This window comes from Fundulus heteroclitus, chromosome 22 (assembly GCF_011125445.2).
Source record: "Fundulus heteroclitus isolate FHET01 chromosome 22, MU-UCD_Fhet_4.1, whole genome shotgun sequence".
NCBI lineage: Eukaryota > Metazoa > Chordata > Actinopteri > Cyprinodontiformes > Fundulidae > Fundulus > Fundulus heteroclitus.
In genome coordinates this window covers 23,097,992-23,121,617 of record NC_046382.1, presented here as the reverse complement: position 1 = coordinate 23,121,617, position 23,626 = coordinate 23,097,992, and the positions used below count along the sequence as shown (strand labels likewise).

The following is a 23,626-nucleotide window of genomic DNA, read 5'->3' as shown; positions in this document are numbered from 1 at the left end:
GAAAATAGTAAAAGTAAAAAATTAAATCCCTTCCCCCCTGAAATAACTAATTTCTCAGAGTAAAAAATGTGTGATATGCAGAAATGCTTTATATTTTTGGAAACATTTGAAACGTGGTGTCGTACCACAGTTGTACAGTCTTGTGACTTAGGACGCCCTGCTAGCTATTCAGCTCTTTCAACATGTTAATATATCTTCTTCTAATCCTTTTTTATTTATCTCTGGGAAATAGGGTGCGTTAATTACATGTTAACAACAATAATTAATAGTTTTCAACAAAAATGTGTATTGTAAGGAAAAGTTAGGACAGCCTACCTTCTATCAGGACAACGGGTCTTTCCTACAGTTTTTAACGTATAGTTATATAATTAAAATTTCTCAGGATTGTTAGTTTTTACTAAATATCCCAAAATGTTAGGGGGAAAACAACAAAGGCTGCCTTCATTTTTTCACACAACTAAAGTCGTTTTTAAACAAGTAACCCAAGTAAATATTTATGACTTACCTGGATGGGCTTTGCTCATGTAGTTGACAAGTGCCTCCTGGGTGACGGTGATTTGGGCGGCGTTCATGTCGGAGATGACGGAGCACAGCACTTCAGCCAAGGGAATGAACTGCGACTGAGGAACCGAGGACATCTGCACCGGGGAGAGGTCGCCTGAAACAAACACACGCATCACCTTGAGGACCGGATGAAACAGGTGGGGCCCGCTTCAAGAGATGTAAACACACCTGGGTCAGGGAAGGTCTCCTTCCAACTGGTGCTTCCAGTGAAAACAACTCAAAGTACCGAAGTTGACATTCCTGTCCTAACCACCCTCTAAATCATGACCATGGTGGTCTATTTGTGTGAGTTACATGAACCGTGCCTGACTGCTTTTGAAATTCCAGCAGTACGGAGACGGACCACAGAATTTCCCGACTCCCACAGAAACGACCACAGGTCTGCCTGCCGGGCAGATCAGATATCCCCCACCAGCCCTCCCATTTGACACAGCTCTGCACCCCCAGCAGCGGCACTTAAACAAACATGTTACCAACACGAGGAAAACTCATAAAAGTGCTTCACTGGGTACAAATATTAAACCATTTTCTTTACATGTACATCTGACGTTAAAATGTTAGAGACTGATTGATTTGTTGGAAACTCATGAGATATTCGCCCCTAAGTTCTTGCATCAATAAATGAAACCACTTTTAATCAAATGAGACATTTGAGAAACTTTACATAACCTGATCACATGTGCATGTTTTTTTTCCATATATGAAAACCCCACTTGATCCTGTGATGGACTGGGGACCTATCCAGGGTGTACCCCATCTCTCGGCCAATGACCGCTGCAGATAGGCACCAGCCCCGCTGCGACCCTGCACGGATAAATGTGTATAGATAATGGATAAAAAACCTCAAGTGAAGCAATGCAGTGGTTATTTTCTTTCTTTCTTTTTTTGGGGGCTATAGCCTGTTACAGTAAAAAACATTCTGTCAGACTCTTAAACTATTATGTCTAATAAAATCCAGTTAATGAAAGTGTGATTTGGTTCACCTAGGGGATGCAGTTGTTCTCTTTGAGGACTTAAATTTCCATGTGGTCACCTGGAGGGGTGTGACTGGCAACACAGGTCTGAAATCGTGCAGTGGTTTGTTGTTTGATTTATGTGCAATGCATGGGATGTTCATTAGGACCGTGTTCAAGCAAAACATGGTCTATAATTATCGGTGAGACCAGGCCACTGGGGCCAAAGTTCGATTTGTAACCACGTCATGAGAGCTACAGTGTACACCCTTGACTATTCGGATGAAGAAGGGAAAGATCTGTCAGCTGATCACCACCTGGTAGCTAGTTGGAAAGGTGGTCTCCAATGGAGATATATAACGCAGTGTGGTCTGAAGGCCATTGTAGCAGTCACGAGGACTACCTGAAGAGTCGTTGGTGAGCATCTACAGCGATAAAGCCTGTCAAAAGTGAAGGAGAAGGCAGCTGCAGTTTCTGTGGTTGCAGAAGCAAAAACATGGTAGACATTTGGAAAAGCAATGCCATATGGCCAGGCTGAGGACTCTAAAAAAGGAAAACAGCCCCCATCCCAGGTGGTGTTTTGCTTGGGAGGTGTTGCTGGGTCTTTTTGGCCATGCCCCACTAGGAGACAGACACTGAACTCAATTGTCAGTTATGGAAACTATTTATCCCTTCTCACCCTCAATGAGCTGGAGAGTGTTGGGCAGAGGGACGTCTGGGTTTTCTCTGTCAACTGATCTTGGACAAGCAGACACAACAGACAGACAGACAGACAGACAGACAGACAGACAGACGGTTTCTGTCTCTTTCCTTACAATCTTTCTACAAGAGGATTGAAATCAAGTTCAGATCAGTTTAATTCAAGTTCCTGGGAGAACAGATTGTAATAGACATGTCAAAGAGAAACTGACAGAGATGTTAAGTTTTGTATCCCAGAACTGTTTTATTGTTAAAATCAGAACCTGCATTTTGTTGCATTTGGGGATCAATTATTATTCTCTAAGTGATAATATACAGGAAAAAAAACCTTAATATTTGCTTTACTTCATGCTTTTTGAACTAGTCACTATGTAGCTCTTGTTTTAAGGTCACCATGGTCAAAACCACGGATATTCTGACAAGAAAGCAGTGAAAGCACCAAAATGAACCAGTATGTTCTTCTGATGAATGATTAGCACTGGGACGGAGTTACTTCAAACGTTCATCTCCAGGGCATGCACATAACCTTACCCACAAGACTGGAAAATTGGTTTTAGTTAATCAGCTACACCACACAGAAATTTGAATCCCACCACATAACCAGATGGACCTCCAACTTGTTTTTGTTTTTCACAAGTTTCCTTGTGTGTTTTTAAGTTTTTGTAGTTGCGGTCAGTAGGAAAATGTCCGTATAAACTGTGTGGATTTAAAGCGAAGCTCAAATATGCGCAGTGTCTGTGTGACAGAGAGCGATTCTCCCCTCAGCCCCCGGGCCGGTTACCAGAAACATTCCCGAGCTCACACTTGATGTAAACTAAACATTTACAGCCATCACACTTGAGCCACTTAGAGACAAGGCAGGAAAAATATACAACTAATCAAGTGTGCGCCATGGTGAATCATGACTGAACACACACGCATGACACTGGTACTGACAGGTCACCACTAAAAGTCTAAAAACAAGGATGTTCCAGTTTCACAACAATGTCGCCAGATTTTCTTGACTATAACTATCCAAATAAAAAAAAACATACCGGCAAAATTATTATAAATAAATCGCAAGATTTTAATACATATAGCAAAAAATAGATATTTGGTATTAATGTCAGTACACTGAACATATACTTTTTGTCACATTACAATCACAGCCTTCAATAGACAGTATGTGATTGGGATTTTATGTAATAGAAGTGTTGCCTTCTTTTCTAGAGAAATACCTCGAGTTCATTCGAACTGGATGGATTTTTGTGTCTGTGAAAATCAGTTTTCAATAACCTCAGATTCAGATTTAGGCCTGGACTTGGACCGGGCCATTCTAGCATAACCACAATATTAATTTTGGATATTGATATCGCCCCAAATATTGATATTGTTGCATCCCTAATTACAATTACAAAAGAGCTCTGTGATAAATTATTTAGCAGGCTATTACATTTCAAGTGCCATGCACTCACGTGCTACACGTCAATAAAACAGATGTCCATTTGGATGGACTCTCTCAGCCTTTCATGCCAATACTAGGATCATCATGACAGTGATGCTGCAGTTCACAGAAAGCAGTCAGGAGAACATGACGATGGAAGAGAAAGAAAAGAGAGATACATCTAGATCAATTGTGACTGATTTAGCAATATTCAATCATGTTTTCTGTAAAATGTGCAGACCTGCTGCGACATTTGCAGTTGTAACATCCTGTTTCCATTGCACTGAAAATCGATTTATGACATGTTTAAAGCTTTTGATATAATTTTAAAACACAACTGCTTTAAAATTTCTTACATCTTTATCTCTGACCTGTCTGCGTGTTCCTTGGTGATGATGGTGTTTGTTTCCTGACAAATATCTTTAAGGAACAGTTCCTTTTATACTGAGACTAAACTGCACACAGGTAGACCCTATTTATGAATTAGGTGAGTTACATAAAGGCACTTTGATGGACGCAAAAATTATGTAACTGTTTTGTTGTAAAAGATTTTGAAAGCCATGCATCATTTACTAAATATGCACTAGTTTGTGGTGGTCAGTTGCATAAAATCTAAATAAAATACACTGCAACCGGTGATAGTAAAGTGATAAAAAGTGGAAAAGATCAAGTAATGTGAGTAATTATAGATAACATACATTTATATTATGATTAGATTTTTTTCCCCCACCAGGATTCTGTCAAAATGGCCCCAAAATCTATTTAGCTGCTCACTAAAATGTGTTTTGTGGCTTTCGCTTTAAATGAAAAAGCTAGATAAGAAATATGCCACACTAAGTCAGTATTGTAAAATATTGGCGCAGCGAGCTCTCTTAAAGCTCACAAGGCTTACAGATAAAGTTACTTCTTTACAAAACTGATCCTGCGGGATTGTAAAAGGAAGAAAAAAAAAAGGAAAGAAAACATCTGCGCTCCTTCAGCTGAGACAAGGCATTAAGCTGCCTAAACCTCAGCAGAGATATCTTTATAGCAGCTGCAGTCAGCAGTGAATTAAAGCTGCTGACTTAGCTCCTCGTTGTTATTAACTTCCTATAGGAATGTCTGGCAGGCTGTGCACATAAAGCAGCAATGTATTACCACTCTCCAGAGTCAGAACATCAGCTAAGATATGATTGGGGGGGGGGAAGAAAGTCCTCTCAGATAACTGCAAACATGACCTGTGCTTCTTGGAGAGGAATAACACCAATAGCGTCAAGCAACAAAACACTTCTCTTGCTCTATTAAATAAACACTTTTATTTGCAAGGGGAAAGTATAGTGAAACAGAAGAACAGGCTGCTTAGACGATCGGGGTTTTCTAGCATTAGCAGGCGTGGCCGCCAGGGAGGGTCACTACTGTAACCGTCTTCTCTCTCCGGAGGGAACAGACCTCTGTGTTGCTGTAATCCAAGACTGGGAATCCAACATTACACCCTTTGTCGCAGCCAGCATGAATACCCAGCTGAGTGCCATGGCAACACAGTCCTGACCCACAATGGGAGGGGAGGAACAGCGGCTCGAGAGTCAAAACAGGATGGGACTTGTGTTCAAGCGAGGAAGCAGCAGTTCAGTGGAGCCCCTTTAAAGAAGCACAGAGGGGTCTACACTCAATTGCTAATCAAAAGTCATTACAACTTGCACACAGACTTTGCAGAGTTTTTACAGCAAATACCCTTCCTGACACCAGCAGGACGCAAAGCCAGGTCCCCCATATCAAAGACGCAGACTTAGCCCGCTACACCACAGACAGACTCTATGCTTACCGTCCTTAACTAGTAAATAGATCCTACCTGTGGGTAAATTGATCTCTAAATGAACATATAAATATAGCTGTTCTTTTGCAGCTTGATAGAAGCCAAGTAAGGGAAGCAGCAAAGGTGTGAAGTCATAAGACCTCAACATTTAATTCAATGGCCTACATACAGAACATTTGTCCTGGTGGAAAACTACCACTGCACATCACCCTAAACACCATGCCTATGGTGAAACGTGGTGGTGGCAGCATCACGATGTGGGATGCTCTTCTTTAGCGGAAAGATAGAGCTAAATACAGGGCAATATGCAAAGAAAACAAGTTAGAAGCTGCAAAAGACTTGAGACCGGGGTCAGAGGTCAACCTTTCACAGTCACATTGTCCCTGAGCGTACGTCCAGAGATCTAAACTATTCCATGGTTTAGATCTCATATTCATCCCCTAAAATATCTGTGCTCAAAGTCCAGACAAAGATCCAATTAGGAATCTGTGGCCAGATGTGAAAATCGGTGTTCACAGGTTCTCTCCATCCAGTCGGACAGAGCTCAAGCTCACAAATAAACATTTCAGTCTCTAGATGTGAAATACTGATAGAAAGTTACCCGCCAAAAATGTGAAGCTGTACCTGTAGGGAAAGAGGATTCTGCAAAGGGCTCAGTCAGCCGGAGTGAATACAAATGCACTCTGTGGCTTTCAGATTTTTATTGTTAAAAAAATTAAAACCCAAAGAACATTTTTCTTCCATTCCACAACTATGCACTGATTTTGCTGGTCTGTCACACAAAATCCTAATTAAATGTTGTGAAGTTTGTGGTTGTAATGTGACAAACTGAGAAAACATTCAAGAAGAATGAATGCAATGCCTTAAAAGGTCTTCCTGTTGAATGGTTGAACACATCCAACCTGATATCCATACAGGAAGACAAGAGGATAAGGAGGCTTATACTTCTGGGTTATTACTACATAGCCTTAAAATAACATTGGGTCATTTTTACATTAAATCACAGAGGACGTTCCAGTCAGGTTGTCCTGAATCATTGATCCTTTCAAGTGTGGTCAGTCCTTTTAAAAATGTCTATACTGAGACAAGCTAAAGGTCAGTTAATACCCACAGCGATGCAGTTCAGAAAATATTATTCTTTGGCTTTTACCACTAGTGAGACTTAGTTTTTTTTTCAAATTGGTTTTATTGTTTCTTTTAAGCCATTTCATGCATTATCTTTTTATCATAGTTTTTTAATGGATGTGTTTTAGCTTGTAGTGATGTACAGGACCATGTTTCAGTTGTTGGCTGTTTTCAAACACTTTATAAATAAAGATAGTATGATATGATATGGTAAGGTATAAAGAATAAATGTGAGGAAATGCTTCAATATATGCGTAGGCTAGGTAAAGAATGAGTTAAACATAACACACTTTTCTCTTGTTAATAAGTGTAAGATAAACTCCTCAATTTTACCATCAGCGACCTCAATACTGCCAAATGTACTGCTTTATCACTGGAATAAAACTGGTCCAGTATACACGCTGTAGTCTGAACTTTTACATGCCTGTTTGCCTTGCATAGACAAAAACAAATTTCTTCTCACATCAGACTATGGGATTCATAAAACTGCTGCCCAGGGAATAGGATGAAGAATTTCAAGCCGACTGAAATTCAGCTACGTTACAGAGATGATTGACAAAGACCTTTTCTCCTCTTTCCCCAATGAAATGTCTTTGGCAGCTGAATCTGATCAATGCCACATGTATTCACATGGCTGCATTGGTTAACAGGCTTCAGAGCCACATGAATCCCATTTCAAGTGTGATTGCATTAACTTTAGTCCCCAGGAAAAAAAAAAAAGAGAGACAGGAAGAAAAAACAACACAGCAAACAATATTCAAAACATTGTGTAGGCCTTCTACAAGCTTAGCAGATCCAGACTAAACTGAAGACAGAAAACGTAAAAACTTTGCAGACATTACCTGAATACTGTACATTTTAGGTTATGTTGTTTTGGTTATTTTGACATCACAGCCAGTCATTACTAATGATTAGGATTTAGACAACCATAGTCCCAGTTTACCTTATCTAAATCACAATCCACTCAAGCAAATGTGTTGTACCATGTGACGTATAAAAGAAGAGAAAATTCTTTGCTTGTCCACAAACACACAGTACAGCTGAGAGATGAAGCTTCAAACTAACTTATCATTAGTCAGCCGTCTGGTTGCTAGTCCCATTTTTCTATTTGACGTTTTGCAAACAAATGCACGACTAGAAACATCTTGTTTCAGAATCATTCCCAGGCTTTAATAAGTGAAAACATGCCAGTAACAGACTGGCCTGAATTTGTTCTGTCAAACAGTTTAGCAAGATCCCCATAAAATTTAACACCCTGCACATTCATTTGAAATATATTGCTCTTATTAGTCACAGTATTGGCATCTTTCCCTCATTCTCTGTTGATGGAAATCTGTCTTAGTCACCAACTTTGATTTAGACTCAAACATTGCAATAAATCTTGAATAAAGCTTACAGAGCAGATTTTTGAGCGATCCATGACTTCTCCTCTGGAGATACTTGTTTTGGGCTTTAAAAGGTAAAGAACTCCAAGACTTATAGCTACCTAAATCCTCCAAATTAAACATCTTGTACTTTAATCTTCCTTAAATGATTTAGTACAGTATTGGTACACCTATAAACTATTAACGCTGTAGTTGGTAATCCTGTTTGGTCTTGCTCTCATTCCCCTCTTTCCCTCGATTCCTGGGGGTATCGCCTCATCTATTGGTTGTCCCACATGCCAATCATTCTGACGTGCTGACGTAACGCCACAGTGCGTGCTCGTTCCTTGTTAGTTTCTGCTTGCTGGCGGCACATGCACACATCTAGTGTTTATCTATCCAGTTAGCTTCAGTGGTAGCCGTTCATTGTAGCTTCGCTGCTCTAACCGTATACTTTAGAATGACTGAGAGTCGCAAGAAGCAAACCGCGTACAAGTTTATGAGAAGAAGAGGAAGGCCTCAGTAGAAGGAAATAAGACCAGAGTGGATTTGGGAGATTTTTCACACGGTCCCCCTGAGGAGCAGAAGAGCAGGTAACTTCTGGAAAAATCACAGACCTTTAATGTCTAATAATTATGAATAAATATTTTTTTGTGGCCTAAATTGGATTTTAGTTTATAATTAGCTTCTTTGCAAATGTAATCAAACACCTTCTTTGAAATCCACATCCCTTCTGCCATGACCACAATGACGCTTTTACATAAAACTGGAGACCTGAAACTCTTAGTCTCTTTGAGAAAGACATTTCCTTTAAAGAAAATCAGCTTAAAGGTTAAAGTTTCTTTCTTTTTGGTTTCCTTCGTGTGAATCGTTAAAATGGGATTGAAAAACTTGTAACAAAAATTTGATTTGTTAATGTTCGAAGGAACTTTTTTTTTTTTTTTGTTAAAGGAGCTAGCCATGATGGATAATAGCCATTTGGAAGAATGTACTGTAAAGGTGCTTCTTTTCTGGATTTCAGGAATGTGTGATTCTGTTAACATCTGACTCTGTCAGTGAAAGGTATAGTCATTGAGCGTTAAGCTGGTTTATGCTTGATGCATATGAAAGCTCTGTGCATCCACATTATGTAATTTTGGATACCATGCCCCTCCTCGCGCCCCAAGCTTTCTGCTCTGCGCACCTAAGAAAATTCTTAACTACGTGGACAGCCCTGCGTGGAAAAACGTGGTGGACGAGCAAGAGCTCTTTCTGGCGGAGGTCTGTATGTATAAACATCTTTATGATTCGGCCCATAATTATCACAGTGATCAACAAATTGTTAACAATCCCTGGACAGAAGTCGCCGTCACTCTTGGAAGAAAGTAAGAGGCTTTAAAAGGTTGGAAACACAACGCTGTCCTCCAGACTGTAGGAGAATGGTGCTACTTCGGAGGAAAAGCTGCACAGAATATGAAATGCTGCAGACGTTTTGACCGCACGGCTCATTTCTGCGTGGAACATATACGTGCCTCAAGCATAAACCTTTATATTTTAATAGAATATAGTCATGAATTCACCTCAGACCACTACACAGTTAGAGAGGCATGTCTAAGTACCTGTTGATGTATATTCAACACACTGCCATATTGGAAGTACTTTAGTTCATTTAAGTCCAATTATTGTTGTCACACTGACCCTAATTACTATTAACCTGCTGTTTGTTAACAGTGACTGTATCGGCTGCTGTAGCTGCCGTATTGTCTATGACACATAACCTGTTCTGTGCTCATGCAAAGGGCTTATTCAAAGCAAAGCACTACATATAAAAAGCAGGAGAGCAACTTTTTCCCCCAAACGTGATTAACTGGTAACATATTAAAAATGTTTTACGAGCTGAAACATCCAGGAGAGTCAACACACAAACATTAGCTGGGCGTTTCTGCTAACAGCACCACATGAAAACACCTATGGCAGACGCAAAAACATGAGTTTACAGCTTTAGAAACAAACAACAAACGTATGCACGTTTAGGTGATGTAGGAGCAGCATATTGAGGTTGTTCTGCAGAAACTCCTGTTGGAATAAAGTTTAAACATGCACATGGCATAGAAAAGATTAACTTCAATGTAGTATTATTGGATTAGCTCTTCATATCTGTCATAGTCTAATCTTAACTTACTCTGATCAGACAAGAAAAAAATCCTGACTGGGACATTGGTATTGTTTTTTACGACACAAAGACTAAATGTTTCATGAAAAACAAACAAAAAAAATACCAAGCAGGTTATATCTTCTGGAAGTTTTCGTCTGAATTGTTACTCAATGCACGGGGAACTGGCTGCTGAGCAGAACCAACTTGATTGGCCTTGATCTCTGACTGGTCTGAAGCACAGAAATTCAAACTAATTTAGTTTCATTTTAACATGTACAGATTTTTTTGTTAAAAACAAATACTGCCTAAATGAACCAGAATTATGCTTTATATTGTTTGGTTTCCATATTGCAGCTCCCTCAGTGGTGTATAGACTGGCGTGTGTACAGCTGTAGATGTCTTTGTGATGTTTTACAATGTTTTTATTCTTTATTCCCAAATTGCTACTGTGAGGAAACACAGCAGGAAGCGCTTTCCTCATTGCTGCTTTTTTTACATTTCTTTAAACAATCAAAAAAAACTTCTCCTAACTCCAAAATGGATCACATGAGCGGCAGGGAATTATGCATTATTATGTCCGCTTTCTGGGATAACACAAACAGAAAATCTCTTCCCTCTATGCCGCTGCGGGTGAAGCCCAACTTCAATATCAGCTTTGTTTTTCTCCCTCCAAGGTCTCTGGGAAGACTTATGCTCTCAAACACAAACCCTCTTATCTTATCCTGCTATCGTCTAATCTTCTGGATTCCACTTAGCCGACGACATAATCTTCCCTCTCCCTCATCAGGAACACACAGCACGACATTCAGCATGATTAACGGCAAACCCCCTCCCCGACTCCCATTGACTTGGACCCTGTGAGCGGCATGCTTCAGTGTGTCCGCAAATTGTACGTGCAAGATCTGAGTTAAGTCTCCATCGGGACAATGTCAAACATTTATACGGTCAGATTTAGTGTAATGAGAGTAGATGCCAGCGGTGATTTATGCCCCTACACCCTCCCACAACCACTTTCCACTTCGCTTTCAGTGTTTTTTGCCTCCATTACCCCAACGTCCCGTTTGATATGTGTTTGTGTGGAGGGGGTATCACGTGTTTTCTGATTTTTTTTTACGAGTTTGTGTCTTTCAGTCGCAGAACAACTCACGAGATGTGGGCGTTGCAGTTAAATGACCCAATAAACTCGGTGAAAAGATCCCTTCAGAAAGCAACAAGAGGCCAAATGTCTCAACAAGCAGACCAGCCCAAACTCTTTCCTGTCCTTCCTTCCTGAAAACACAACCTAAGAGAGCACATTTCGACTGTAGACCGCTCTAAATTATTGGCAAAATACCACTATTGTTTATGACTCATCGATAAGGAGTAAAACGAGTATCTGATCACTTTACAGCTGTACTGATTGATTTCCAGCAATATTTTGTAGGGCAGGACGATAATTCAGTATATATATATATATATATATATATATATATATATATATACATATATATATATATATATATATATATATATATATATATATATATATCAATGACAGGAAAAAAGGGACAATAAAAAGTTCAATAGAATAACAGTTTTCCCTCCTTTTGCATTCTTGCCATTGAGGTTAATATTACAGTCATTAGATCCTCCCAACCAATCATAGATGCAGACCCAGGAATGCTCCACACCCTTCAAAGAGTTCAGAGAGCACCGTGTTTTTTTCTTTTTTTAAAACTTGCAGTTTTGGTAAAAAGTTGGTTGTATAAAGGGTTTGAATTCGGTGTTTGTGTGTTCTGTATCTAAAAATAGGTCGCTAAGTGTCAGCATAAAATGACCAGGCTGCACTTAAAATATATATTTTGAATTTGTTGATAATTATCGATTTCGATCAATCTGATTTTTGTTTTTTTCCCTATATCAGCCAGCACTAATATTTTGGACCAACTTTTATTCATCAGGTAATATTTAATCAGCTCTATTGATGGTTCTGCATCTCAGAGGGGAGTTGAGGCGTTTAAACATTAACAGACGTGTAGAGATAGCAGAAATATTTTCAAAATGTCCTCAATTTAGTCAGTGCTTAGACATGTTTTCTCCACCCCCCGTCCCCCTTTTTTTATTGTTACAGTACGAACGAATGTAACTTGCAGCAGAAGAAGAAACAAGGCACAAAGAAAATCATCGACAATAGCATGATGAAGAAAGATTCAAGAGCTAAGAGCTACGGTCAACGAAAAGAAACGCAGGTCAGGTTTGTGTTGGTCCGCGTCGCCATGGAAACCGTCGGCATGGCAGCGACCTGCCACATGCAACACAAAGACAAAAGGGGGGAAAAGGAGCAGCAGCGGCGGGGCAGCATGGGTGTCTGAAATCCAGCATAAAGGCTTATTTGACAAACCGCTGCATTCGAATTTTCATCTGCGCCGGCAAGAAGAAACAAGCAGACTGTGACAGGAGCCTCTGAAACTAAAACCACGGACTAACTAGAACCAACCCCTGGAGCTCTAATCTAATTACATTTTTGTTTCTCAACACATGCTTCACACTAAGAGTAATGAAAAGCACAATCTACTTTGCTTATGAGTTAGTGCGTAGAATTTTTATTTATTTTTTTTACACGAGCTACATCTGTAGCAGAGACTGGTGACAATAGTAAAGAAGACGTTCCTTTTTTTTTTTTTTTCTTTGTATAGAACTTTATGTCCTGACTTATTTGTTGGTAACCTAATACCAAAACATCCCCATGCCAGGAGACACATTAAAAGCACAACATTACCCCGTCTTTCTTTTTTTTTCTACTTCAGTCCTCTTCAAACTTAATGGACCCCACCCCATATCTGGTTCTCTTTGGCTTTTATGAACCCAGAAATTAATCTGGAGTCAGTATAGGCTGTGAGTGGAGTTTAGAGCAACATGTTTCCCATTCACCCACACCCAGATATAATGGGTTAGAAACTAAAAGGCAAGACCTTATAGTTTCGAGTAAAATCTAATATGAAAACCGCAGAAGTTATTTGGCCATAAATTGCAGGAAGACTTTAGAGAAAAGCAAATCCCTAAACTCTACTGCGCCAATAAATATCCTCATAGGCATCCCCGTCAATTGGCGTGAGATCCGAACTGAGCAGCTTTTCACTGATCGCCGCTTGAGAGGTCAAATACTAAAAAAAAAAAATCTGAGTTTTTTTTCCTGTTAAGGCTAAGAATTCCCACTATTTTCAATCTAGAAATTGTCCCAATCTCTAATACATTTTGTTCAGAGTTTAATCAAAATTCAGATAATGGTTGGATACATATGGTTTGATGCATAATTGAGGTTAATAAGACATGAAATAGAGATCATTAATGACACTCAAGTCAAATACGAGTCCAAGGCAAGTCTTATGTCTTTAAACTGGGAATCTTTTTTCTTAGACTTAATGTAAATCGAGCCCAAGTCTGAAACTCTGGTTCTGTACTCCTTTTTACTGACTTTGAACACGGCGGTATCTCAGTGACTACCTGTGTTGTTAACTGTGTTTGTGTTGGACCTTTGTTGCTTTGTTTCTGAGCTCTCAAGGGTGCAGTTCAGACTTAAACCACAGGTTCTTGGCTTGTTTTGGTGCTATTTGATTAATTCCCTGTCACCATACTTTCCTAATTTACACATTTAGTTGTAAGCTTTATACACAGTTGATTAATTACATTTCTGTACATTTGGCATGTTTCAGCTTGGCAAAATCAAACTATGTAAGAATATCGCCATCTCATTTTTTGTTCTAGTGAAAAACTCAACTGTGTTGTTGTTTTCTAGCCTTTATAGGTCTATTGCCTTTATTAGATAAGTGCCCAAAATAAAGACAGGAAATGAGGAAAAACAGAGCGGAGAAAGAAAATGTAATAAAAGTGCAGCCTGAAACTGAAGCTGGGATTCCCTGTTTTCTCCAGTGAAACCTCACCACCAAAGCAAAGATACACACAATAAAAGTTGGTTTGAGAATCTATTAATCAGGAGTGATAACATTCATTGGTCGCAGATGAAACCCATTTCCTGCTGTTTAACTGGGCTCATGCTGCAGCAGATCCCAGTGTTTATTATCCTAGTTTTCAGAGCCGCGCTCCCATCCAGGAACCTGCCATGTGACGCATTGCTTTTTAATGTCCAACAACTGATCCACACACCGTCTGGCACGGTTCTTCCGAGCCTCATTCCATGTTTAACCACAAAACACAACGCTCTACTGATCATAGAAACACATAATACATGATCAAATGCGATAAAGTTTGACAGCAACAACATGAGAGTTTAAAGATGAGTCTCCTTATGAGAAACCCAAGACGGGATTAGAGGTACACCAACATATCGACTAGCCAATAAATTAGGCCGGCAGATATTCTGGCCCAGAAACAGAACACCAGCCTCTGTGAGCTGCTAGAAATTGGCAGCATTTAATTTGTTTTGGGTGATGGAAGTGGGACGGCATCAACACACGGGTTAAAGGAGCTAGTTACAACCACTGAGCTATATAATACACTGGAGTGCTGATTTTGCCGAAAAACTGAAGTCACTGGCCGCCATCTTGCTACTCCCTACTCTCCCAGAACCCCACAGGATTTGGTTGCAACAACAAGCAGTTTTCTGGCTGAGTGAAAACGTTTCACAGGTAATTCTACAGTCAGTGGATGTACTAACACTATTAACTACTAGGAAATTAGGTGCTGAAATATTTTACATGTTATTCATATTAAATGTATATAAATATATATATATATATATATATATATATATATATATATATATATATATATATATAAGTATTTGTATATGTATATATGTATATATATGTATACATATATGTAAATATATGTTCTTGTATATTGTTATTTATATATTTATAAATGTTAGATATATATATATATTCAAATAAATAAAAAGCAAAATATTTCAGCACATGACTTTCTCAGTACTTGATAGTTTTAGAACATAACATAAAAGTATATGGCATTTGACATGAGAAAATCCTCGTTATTCGATGCTGTAGCGCACATATTCCCTAGTTACGGGGTAAAATAGGGAGTGCCAATATGGCGGCCGGTGGCTTCAAAGCGACTCGTTCTAATAGCCGGCGATTAGCACTCCAGTGTATAATATAGCTCAGTGGTTACAAGTCCAAGAGATTTGCTAATTGTTGTAGACTTAGCAATTATCAGCAACAATAAAAACGTATAGTGTTCTCCTTCAAAAACAGAGATCTACGTATCTGTTGGTCATCGATTATGCTTTGGCATTCTTTTCATGTCTCTGAGAAGTTACACAATAAAAAGCATTTATTGGTATCACAACATGGTGTTTTAGGGGAGTGGGTGTGCGTCTGATTGCGTGTAGGGCAAATGAAGGAGGAGATGAGCACAGAGCGACATTCATGCGAGAACAACCACTGGGCTCAGCATCGACACTGACGGGTAAAAGATAACAGTGCTTTTTGTTTAAGACTTTATACCAGCAACATTGGAAAGATACTGTTTAGAACTTTAATGTAAGTCAGAGAGAAAATGTCTTTTATTTGATCACATTTGCATTTCCGATTTTTACACACATGGTATTGTCCTCTCACAAATATTGCCAAATCTTTTTGATCAGTTCAAAAACATAAAGTCAGGCATTTATTGAACAATAGGAGTCAGTATCTAATGAGCCGATGATAGAAAACTGATCGGCATTGAAAAAAAATAATTTTTAGACTCACCGACAGCAGCAGTTTTGTTAGTACAAGCGAATGTTACCAAATAATCCTTCATTTTCAGGGTTTGATTACAACGGTCGGTATTCATGCAACGATACTTCGTGTATTAGGTCATATCGTTTCAGGTGGCCATTTAAGTGATGACCATGGTTGCTCGGAGACGTTACAACTGGAGATGCAGAGGTGCCCAATAAGCAAAGAACACCTGGGTACTGTCTTGATGTATGCTGCTCCATTTGCTCTCAGAAAAAAAGCCCTCTGAAGCCAAATGACCTCAGGGTGGCTTGTTAGCAGCAAGGTTGTACCCTTTGACCCCCGCTGCTCAGTTAGGACAGGGTGGGCCATTTAGATCCGGCAGAGCTCTGCAAGGGGTGTCATGGTTAATAAGCTGACATCTGGAAGAGTTATGACCATTAGTGGAGCGATCTGAGACTTTGACCAAACACCCACATGAAAGGCAACACCCCCTGTGTTAAAACTGCGCTTTCAAGTAAAAAGAGCCGAGCAGAAATGAGGCCTGCTGCGGTATGGGCAAAGTAAATGATCTAAAGGCTAAATGAAGCAGTTCAGGAATGTTTCACTGCTTCATGGTATGGAGCGGTAAATTAAACACACTGTCTGAAAAGGAGATCCGGCCTGCAAAGGGGGAGCAGCCCCGTGCTCTAGTCCTGCAAAGTCGTACAGCATGCCAGGCAGTGTTTGCCATGACAAAAGTGAGAATCAATGTCTGTTAACAAAGAAGGCCGTTGAAAGAGAATGATTAAAAGGAGGATACAGGAAACCTCGTTACCCTGGCTGACTACATGGATCAATGCTCCTCCTGTCCCCGAGACAATGATAACACTCTCATACACCGGTCCTCGAGGGCCGGTGTCCTCCATCTTTTATATGTATCCCTGGTCCAACACACCAAATAATTAGCTCATTAGCAGGACTCTGGAGAACTTGACAGCAGACCGAGGAGCTAATTCAGCCATTTTATGGAGGTGTGTTGGACCAGGGACAAGTCTAAAAGTTGCAGGATCCTTGTAGGATGGAGTTTGGCAGCCCTGCTCTAATACAATCAGTTAATGTCATTATGGAGCCTCAGGCTTTCAAATGAGAGTCGATGGGGTTGTTTCCAGTGTGAACACAAACCATTTAAATAGCCAGTGTTTATGTATTCATAAGGTGTTTTACAAAGTGTAAATAAGCAGTTATGGTGGGTAATAAATTCTGGTTTAAAACCGCACCAACAGTGGAGCAGTTATTATCAAGGTATATCGTGGTTTTTAAAAAGTACAGTTTTATAATACCTGCATGGCTGCACCATGGAAAAGCTGTAAGTACTCTTGACTTGCAGCAACAGCTTTACGGTTAAGTACCGACAGGAGCTTTTCTGCATGTTCTCCATGCACGTGCATGGGTTCTTTCTAGGTACCCTCCCACAGTCCAAAAAACATGCATTTTTGGTTTGTCAAAAACTTCCCTTAGGTCTGACTGAATGCATGCATGGTCGCCCTGCATGTCCTTGAGTTGCCCAGTGAAGGGACTAGTGATCTGTCTGGTGGCCGATCCATGCCAAATGGGGATGTACAAGTTTGTCTAAATATACCGTACATTGGGTTTTCTAAAAGTAACAATAATGAAACCTTCAAAGTATTTCAAGCTTCGTTGGGGATGAGAGTGGTGGACAATAATAACAATCACAATGAAAGTGCCTCTGTGGCACAAGAGATGCACATTCATTGTGATTATATATAAATAAATAAATAAATATATAATTAATATATGTATATTTATGTGTATATATATATATATATATATATATATATATATATATATATATATATATATATATATATATATATAGAGAGAGAGAGAGAGAGAGAGAGAGAGAGAGAGAGAGAGATTAAACAAACATCCATCCCATGATGTAATTGCCAAAATTAATTGCCAAAAGTTATTTGCAGTACATTTTGTTACTTTTAACCCAATACACAGCAGAAAAGCACAGAACAATCCACTCATCTATTGTCAACACCCTTTTGTCCTTGCAGGGGTCACACCCATCCCCCAGCAGGTACTTCCTGTGCAGAATATACTTTGTGTCCTTCTTTTTGTTATAGAGTAACAGCATTTGAATAAGCTAACATTACCTCAATAACTAGTGGGGCTATCTGCTCAGGTAGCCAGCCTGCGGTGGTAGCTTACCAATTGTAGTTACCATAATAAGACGGGCACTTCTTTAATTCCAGCTTTATCATTTTTATGTTTTTTTTTTTTTGTCGACAAGGATTGTTTACCAACAAAAAAAAAATAGTGATTATTTATAAGCAAGGGGAACAATGAAGGGACAATGGGGGAGGAATATGGATGTGTTCCTCAGTGCTCTTTACAGCTGAACAACATTTTGGCTACTTTTCCACTTGCTCTGGCATCTCAGTAAAAGGCAAGTCTCCAACTATAGGAAGAGCAATGTTGTAAGTTTTTAAAACTTTGGTCTTCCTATGAAACTGGCCACCTACTATTGATTTACCGCAGCACTACACTGCTGGTAACGTAGAAGCAGACAGCTTCTTCTTCCTGTAGCTCCTTCTTGGGGGGATTACCAGTCACTTTAAGGCTGGCTGGGATATATAATCTCTGCAGACCGGTCCTGTGTTGCCCCCTGGGCCTCCACCCAGCAGGCCGTGCCAAGTAAATCTCTCAAGAGAGGCATCACAATCAAGCGTCTGAACCCTCTCAGCAGGCTCTGAATATGGAAGTTGTCAGAGTTAAATCCAACCACTCTGAGGAGAATGTTAATTCGAAACATTTGTATCTGTGATCTTTGTACATTTGGGAGGAGGGAGGGGATAACCAGTTGCTCATCCTTACTCCACAAAGCTTAAATTCCTGCGTCAAGTCTTTAAATAAATCTTGCTGAATTCCTCATCCAGCAACCAGGTTTTCACAGATGGCAGTATTTGAAGCTCTAATAAACTGAACCATCACATTCCCTCTGTGTCTGTTAAGCCAGACAAAATCCTCCAATTTAGTCTGTTTATGCTGTAAAAATGCAGAATATTTACTGGATTAAAAACCACAACAACAACAACTATGCTGATATAAACGTTTATTGATTGAAAAAAGTCCCACAAAAACTAGAACTTCCTTCCATTTTTCGTCTCAGACGCCGTGCCTCCTTTATGGATCCCAGGTGTTTATAATAATAAATATGTCATCTAACCAGGATTACTGTAAACCTGGAGCTTATTATCCACGGTACAGTTAGAATTGTCAAAGCTGTCATGCTGGTGATTACTGACATAATTCTGCAGGATGGATGAAGAGACAAGCCAAGAACGAAGAATGAGAAACACCCCACAGACCGGGTATGAAGCAGAGAGGTCATTCCCAGGATCCACTGGGGCCCATTCCCACAATGATAACAACCCAGCCTGATCATACTAACTCCTTCTCCTGTCCGCTTACTTCCCCACAGCGCCCCTCCAACCTGCCTTCACTTCTCCCAATCATGAACGATGGAGCAACAATCTGCGCAGACTCAAGCTGGTAACTGATAATCAGACACGACCAGCAAGAAGTTCTCCAATATTCAAGCGGTTGTGTTGTTTTTTTTTTCTTTTTCTTTGAATAGACGTCTCTTCAGTTATGTCAACTAACCCCAGCCACATCTGGCTTGCTTCAGCTTTACGTCGCCTGAAAAAAGCCACTTAACTCCGTGGGGGCAGTAAACGCGCGTCCCAACCTTGCTCCGTCCTGGGAAAGGAAATAGGGCTGTTTGAAAATTCACTGTAGCCCATAACTCTTAACATTTCGGTTTGGCGGCTGACATTTTTATATCAGGACAATGTCAAGGCCTTAGAATTCCCCGCCTGATATCAATCTAGGAGTCGGACTTCCACACAGTCCCTGACCGGCCGTGAAACGGAGCGGGTATTAATCCTGGTAGCAGGATAAGCAGGCCGCAGTCGGCAGCCAGTTGCGCGATGATTCACTGCTGACCAGCCCCCAATGAGAAGGCCATAAACCAGGCTCTGACAGCCAGCCAGAGCTGATTTCCATACAAACTGCTGCAAACAATATATTAAAGTGGAGGAATAGGTAGGGGTGCACTGACAAATCAGCTGGTGACAAGAATCGTCCGATTTCCCGTTTGATCCTGATCGTTGATCGACTGGCAGAAAGGTCAAGACCCGCATCTCTTTCCGATCACGTGTGAGCTCGACCAGGTGGCATGAATGTGGTCACTAACAGACAATATGCTATTTTAAGTACCAGTGAGTGTTTTGAAACAAAGAGGAAGCACAAGGATTTAAGGAGCTATTTAAAAATGACACTGTATTTTCAATGATATGTCAACAATACGCCTGCAGTTTGTTGAAGCTGCCAGAGAAGAAGAGAGACAAAGATTTTTAGCAGATAAGAGGAAGGCTACAGCAAAAAAAAAAAGAGTCAAGATAATACTTTCTCTGGGGAACACAAATGGACAGAGCTGTTTAAGTAATACTAGCTGCGCTAACGCGAAAGTCAACTTGTAATCACATAGCCTACGTTTTAAAACATTAGTGAAACACCGTTTTACAGCGACTGCTCTCACACACACAGCAGTTTGGTGGAAGGCTAAAAAAAAACACAATTCTGGCTGCTGATCTTATTGTCTCTGATGGTATAGCTTTTATAAAGAACAGCAAAATCTCCCTATATCAGTTTCTGGAGAGCCAAGCTTTGCAAAAATCGCAGATCAGATATCGGTCACTAGGTTCTGATTGCTGCAAGTCGTGTTAAAGGTGTTATTGTGAATGTAAAACTAGGAGAATTGGACATTTTGATGCGTCCCTGGCTTCCCATTTTAAGGTAATATACATCTCTGTGTCCATGGCAGCAAGCTCGGCTTCACCTTTGGCCTGCACGCTTGTTTGTGAGCTAAATCAAAGTTTGGGGTCTGTCTCACACCCAGACTACGTGTCAGCCTCTGCCTCGCCCCCCTTCCCTCCTATCACACTCCACGCCCTCTCAATGTCTCCCCCTGTGTGGTCTTTGCATTCCTCCATTGACTTGTCTGTGCACTGCTAAATCTTGCCAGAGCCGACAGGCTGACACAAAGTCCGCAAGTAGACGGTAAAGATCAAGCACAACCTTCATAACCTACGCGTTGCTGAGACCGTGAACACCCGAGACGTAACCCTGTTGCATCTTAACCTTGGGTCTACTTTTTTGGGTGAAAGTCAAACTCCTGTTTTAAAGTGAGAAAATAAAAGTGGCTAGCCATGTGTATCTCTTCAGAATAATTAGGTGTAAGGCCCACAGACGGTTGTCATTTTCTCCAGCAGCACGCGCGCTCTCCACATTAACAACCAATGAGATCAGGTTTTGGGAGACTTCATGACGGGTCGCCGTTCTTTCTTCATTGTTTCATCTTGGCTATATTCTGCTTTGAAACACATCCAGAAAAGGGAAGCATTGTGAATGATTACACTGAACGTTGGGAACAAGCGTCGGTTAACTCAGTACTGCGTCCACAACTGAGGGATGGCGATTGATCAAGAGTACGCTGGGCTGCAAAGATGAGTTGCGTCCTCACAAACAACTTTTTTAAAGGTGATCTGTTCTGTGTAACAATCTAATGCAGGTTCGACCACTTCCTTTTCATTTTATACAAGAGATGATTACTTTATGCTTCAGTGCTGACATTTAGCACAACACAGGACGAATCCTGCAAAAAAAGAACTGTTGAGCTGCCCCATGACTGGACACCGGCCTGGGAGCGGGAAGCCATTACACTCATATTAAATAAAAAAAAAATGGTTCCACACCAGGGTATATTTGAAACCTGGCTCAACTTATAGGCATTTTATCTGTTGCAAGTTATTAAAGTTAAAAATGGAGGGGGGGGAAAAACTAAAGTTAATTACACAAAATAACATTTTTGACAGAAATCTTTTACATGAGTTCTGTACGGGTTTTAAAAAATCTACATTTTCAAAATCGCTAAAAAAACTCACACGATTCCTATAGTTCAGAGTCCTATTAATCTGGAGTGGTTGAAGTTTTCTCTGGCTGTATGCAGCAGAGAGTATCACAGTTCTCCCCCTCCCCCACCTGTTGCTGCACACTAAAACCAATCTTCCACACTTTCCCCCTCACTCATAAGAGGGTTACGAAAAGCAATCATAGCGTGGAAACTGAATGATCACCACCCTTAGCGGTTATTAACACGGCCTTAAAACCTGTCTGTTTTAAGACTAATTCAGACCTCCTACTCTGCTCTTGTGTCCGCTGGACTTTTGCTCATCTGTAACCGCCCACAGGGGTCTGCTGGGGTTCTCCACCTTGCAGCCCAGGTTTTTGTTTTCAGAGGCCTGTCCACATCCGCAGGTACAACAATAAACTACACAACAGATGAAGGTGGAAAAAAAAAAACACCTTTCAGATCATGAGGGGGAGCAGAAAAACTACAAAATGCACTTTTAAACATTAAAGTTTAGGGGGATCTGCTGTTTATGACTTTAATTACTATTGCATTATCTAGTTGTAGCAGAATTGGGAACAACCGAAAGTTTCTGGGTTATATTTTATAGTCAGGGGATGATATTTTGTTTACACCATGATACCATGAAACCGTGGTCTTTTTCCTCAAGGTTATCTGGGTGTGAGAATCTCCCACCCCATAAATGCATACCACTGTGTAGACATGCTCCACCATACAACCTCCGAGCAGAACACTTCTTTGTATCGTTTGCCATTAAATTTAATTGAACTTTGTGGCTAGCCCAATAAAACTGCAGAGGAAACAACTTTGCTCCATCTGATACTTATGTGTTAGTCTGTGTTTACAGCCCTCACACACTCTATCCCATTGTTAGAAACAGACACTAATGGGAGCTGGACACCCAATAAAAAGTGACCTTGTTCTCATGCATTATTTTATTTTTTCGTGGAGCTGTATTGACCTCAAATGCGTTTAGGAGAGCAGATATACTAGGACTTACCAACAGCTTTAATAATGAATCCCTTTGGTGACCTCAGAGCCCTGCGCATCCAGGCTTCCCTCAGCACCTCCAAGTTGTTGGCGTTCCCCTGAATGAAAAGCACCAAGTTTTCCATCCATCCCTGAAAGTACACCTCGGCCATGGCCCGAACGAGCCTCTTGTTCCAGAAACTGCGCGAGTTTTGCGCCTTAAAATCGGCAAAGATCTCTTGGCCACTCGGACCGTCGGCGTTGGGTTTCCCCTCGACGGCGCGCAAACTCTCCCCGTCCGGGCCGAAGACGACGGCGAGCGAAGCTCCGGAGAGCTGGACGAGCCGCTGCTGGTGGGACATGTCTGTAGAAGAAGAAGAAGAAGAAGAAGAAGAAGAAAAAAAAAGCCTTTGGGTTGCTCAAAGGGGAGCGGGCATGGTCTGGGTCGGAAGGCTGTCGTTAAAAGACGGATTTCCAGCACAGCATGCGCAGTGCGCGGCGGACTTTGCCGTGCATTCCCCTGGAGGGGCTCTGAACCCTGCAGCCAGCGCGGCAGACGCAGAGCGGACTGGTTTGTGTCGGCTTCCAGGGGAACGAGTGACGGTGGCGGGGAGGAGGAGGGCTCATCAGCCCGCTAATGCTGCTGCTGCTGCTGCTGCTGCTGCTGGAGGGACACACACAGCTGGACCTCCCACCCACTCTTCGCAGGTGTGCGTCTGCCGTCAGGTGGAGTTCCGCTTCAGCCGTTTTGAAGGAGTCGCGGCGAAATTACAAAATGCATTAAAAGAAGAAACAGTCTTTGCTTTTAATCCCTCATCGAGAGTCACAGCGCTGCTACATCTGCTGTAGGTAAGGGTTTTACATGGCAGTGAGCCAGAGCTTTGTTTAAAGACTCTCCAACCATCAAACTCTCGTGTATTT

The 23,626-nt window shown here is 40.9% G+C and overlaps 1 protein-coding gene across 1 annotated transcript in view; it reads right to left on the bottom strand.

Moving 5' to 3' along the window:
- The window catches only part of stox1 (storkhead box 1), a 29,125-nt gene extending 5,797 nt beyond the window's left edge, over nt 1-23,328 (bottom strand). The window contains exons 1-2 of the mRNA XM_012880648.3: nt 22,737-23,328; nt 506-658 (exon numbers count right to left, since the gene is read on the bottom strand). Of these exons, the coding sequence (XP_012736102.2) occupies nt 506-658; nt 22,737-23,067 (484 nt within the window). The 5' untranslated portion in view covers nt 23,068-23,328. The remainder of the gene's footprint in view (nt 1-505; nt 659-22,736) is intronic.
- Nucleotides 23,329-23,626: the final 298 nt, after the last annotated feature.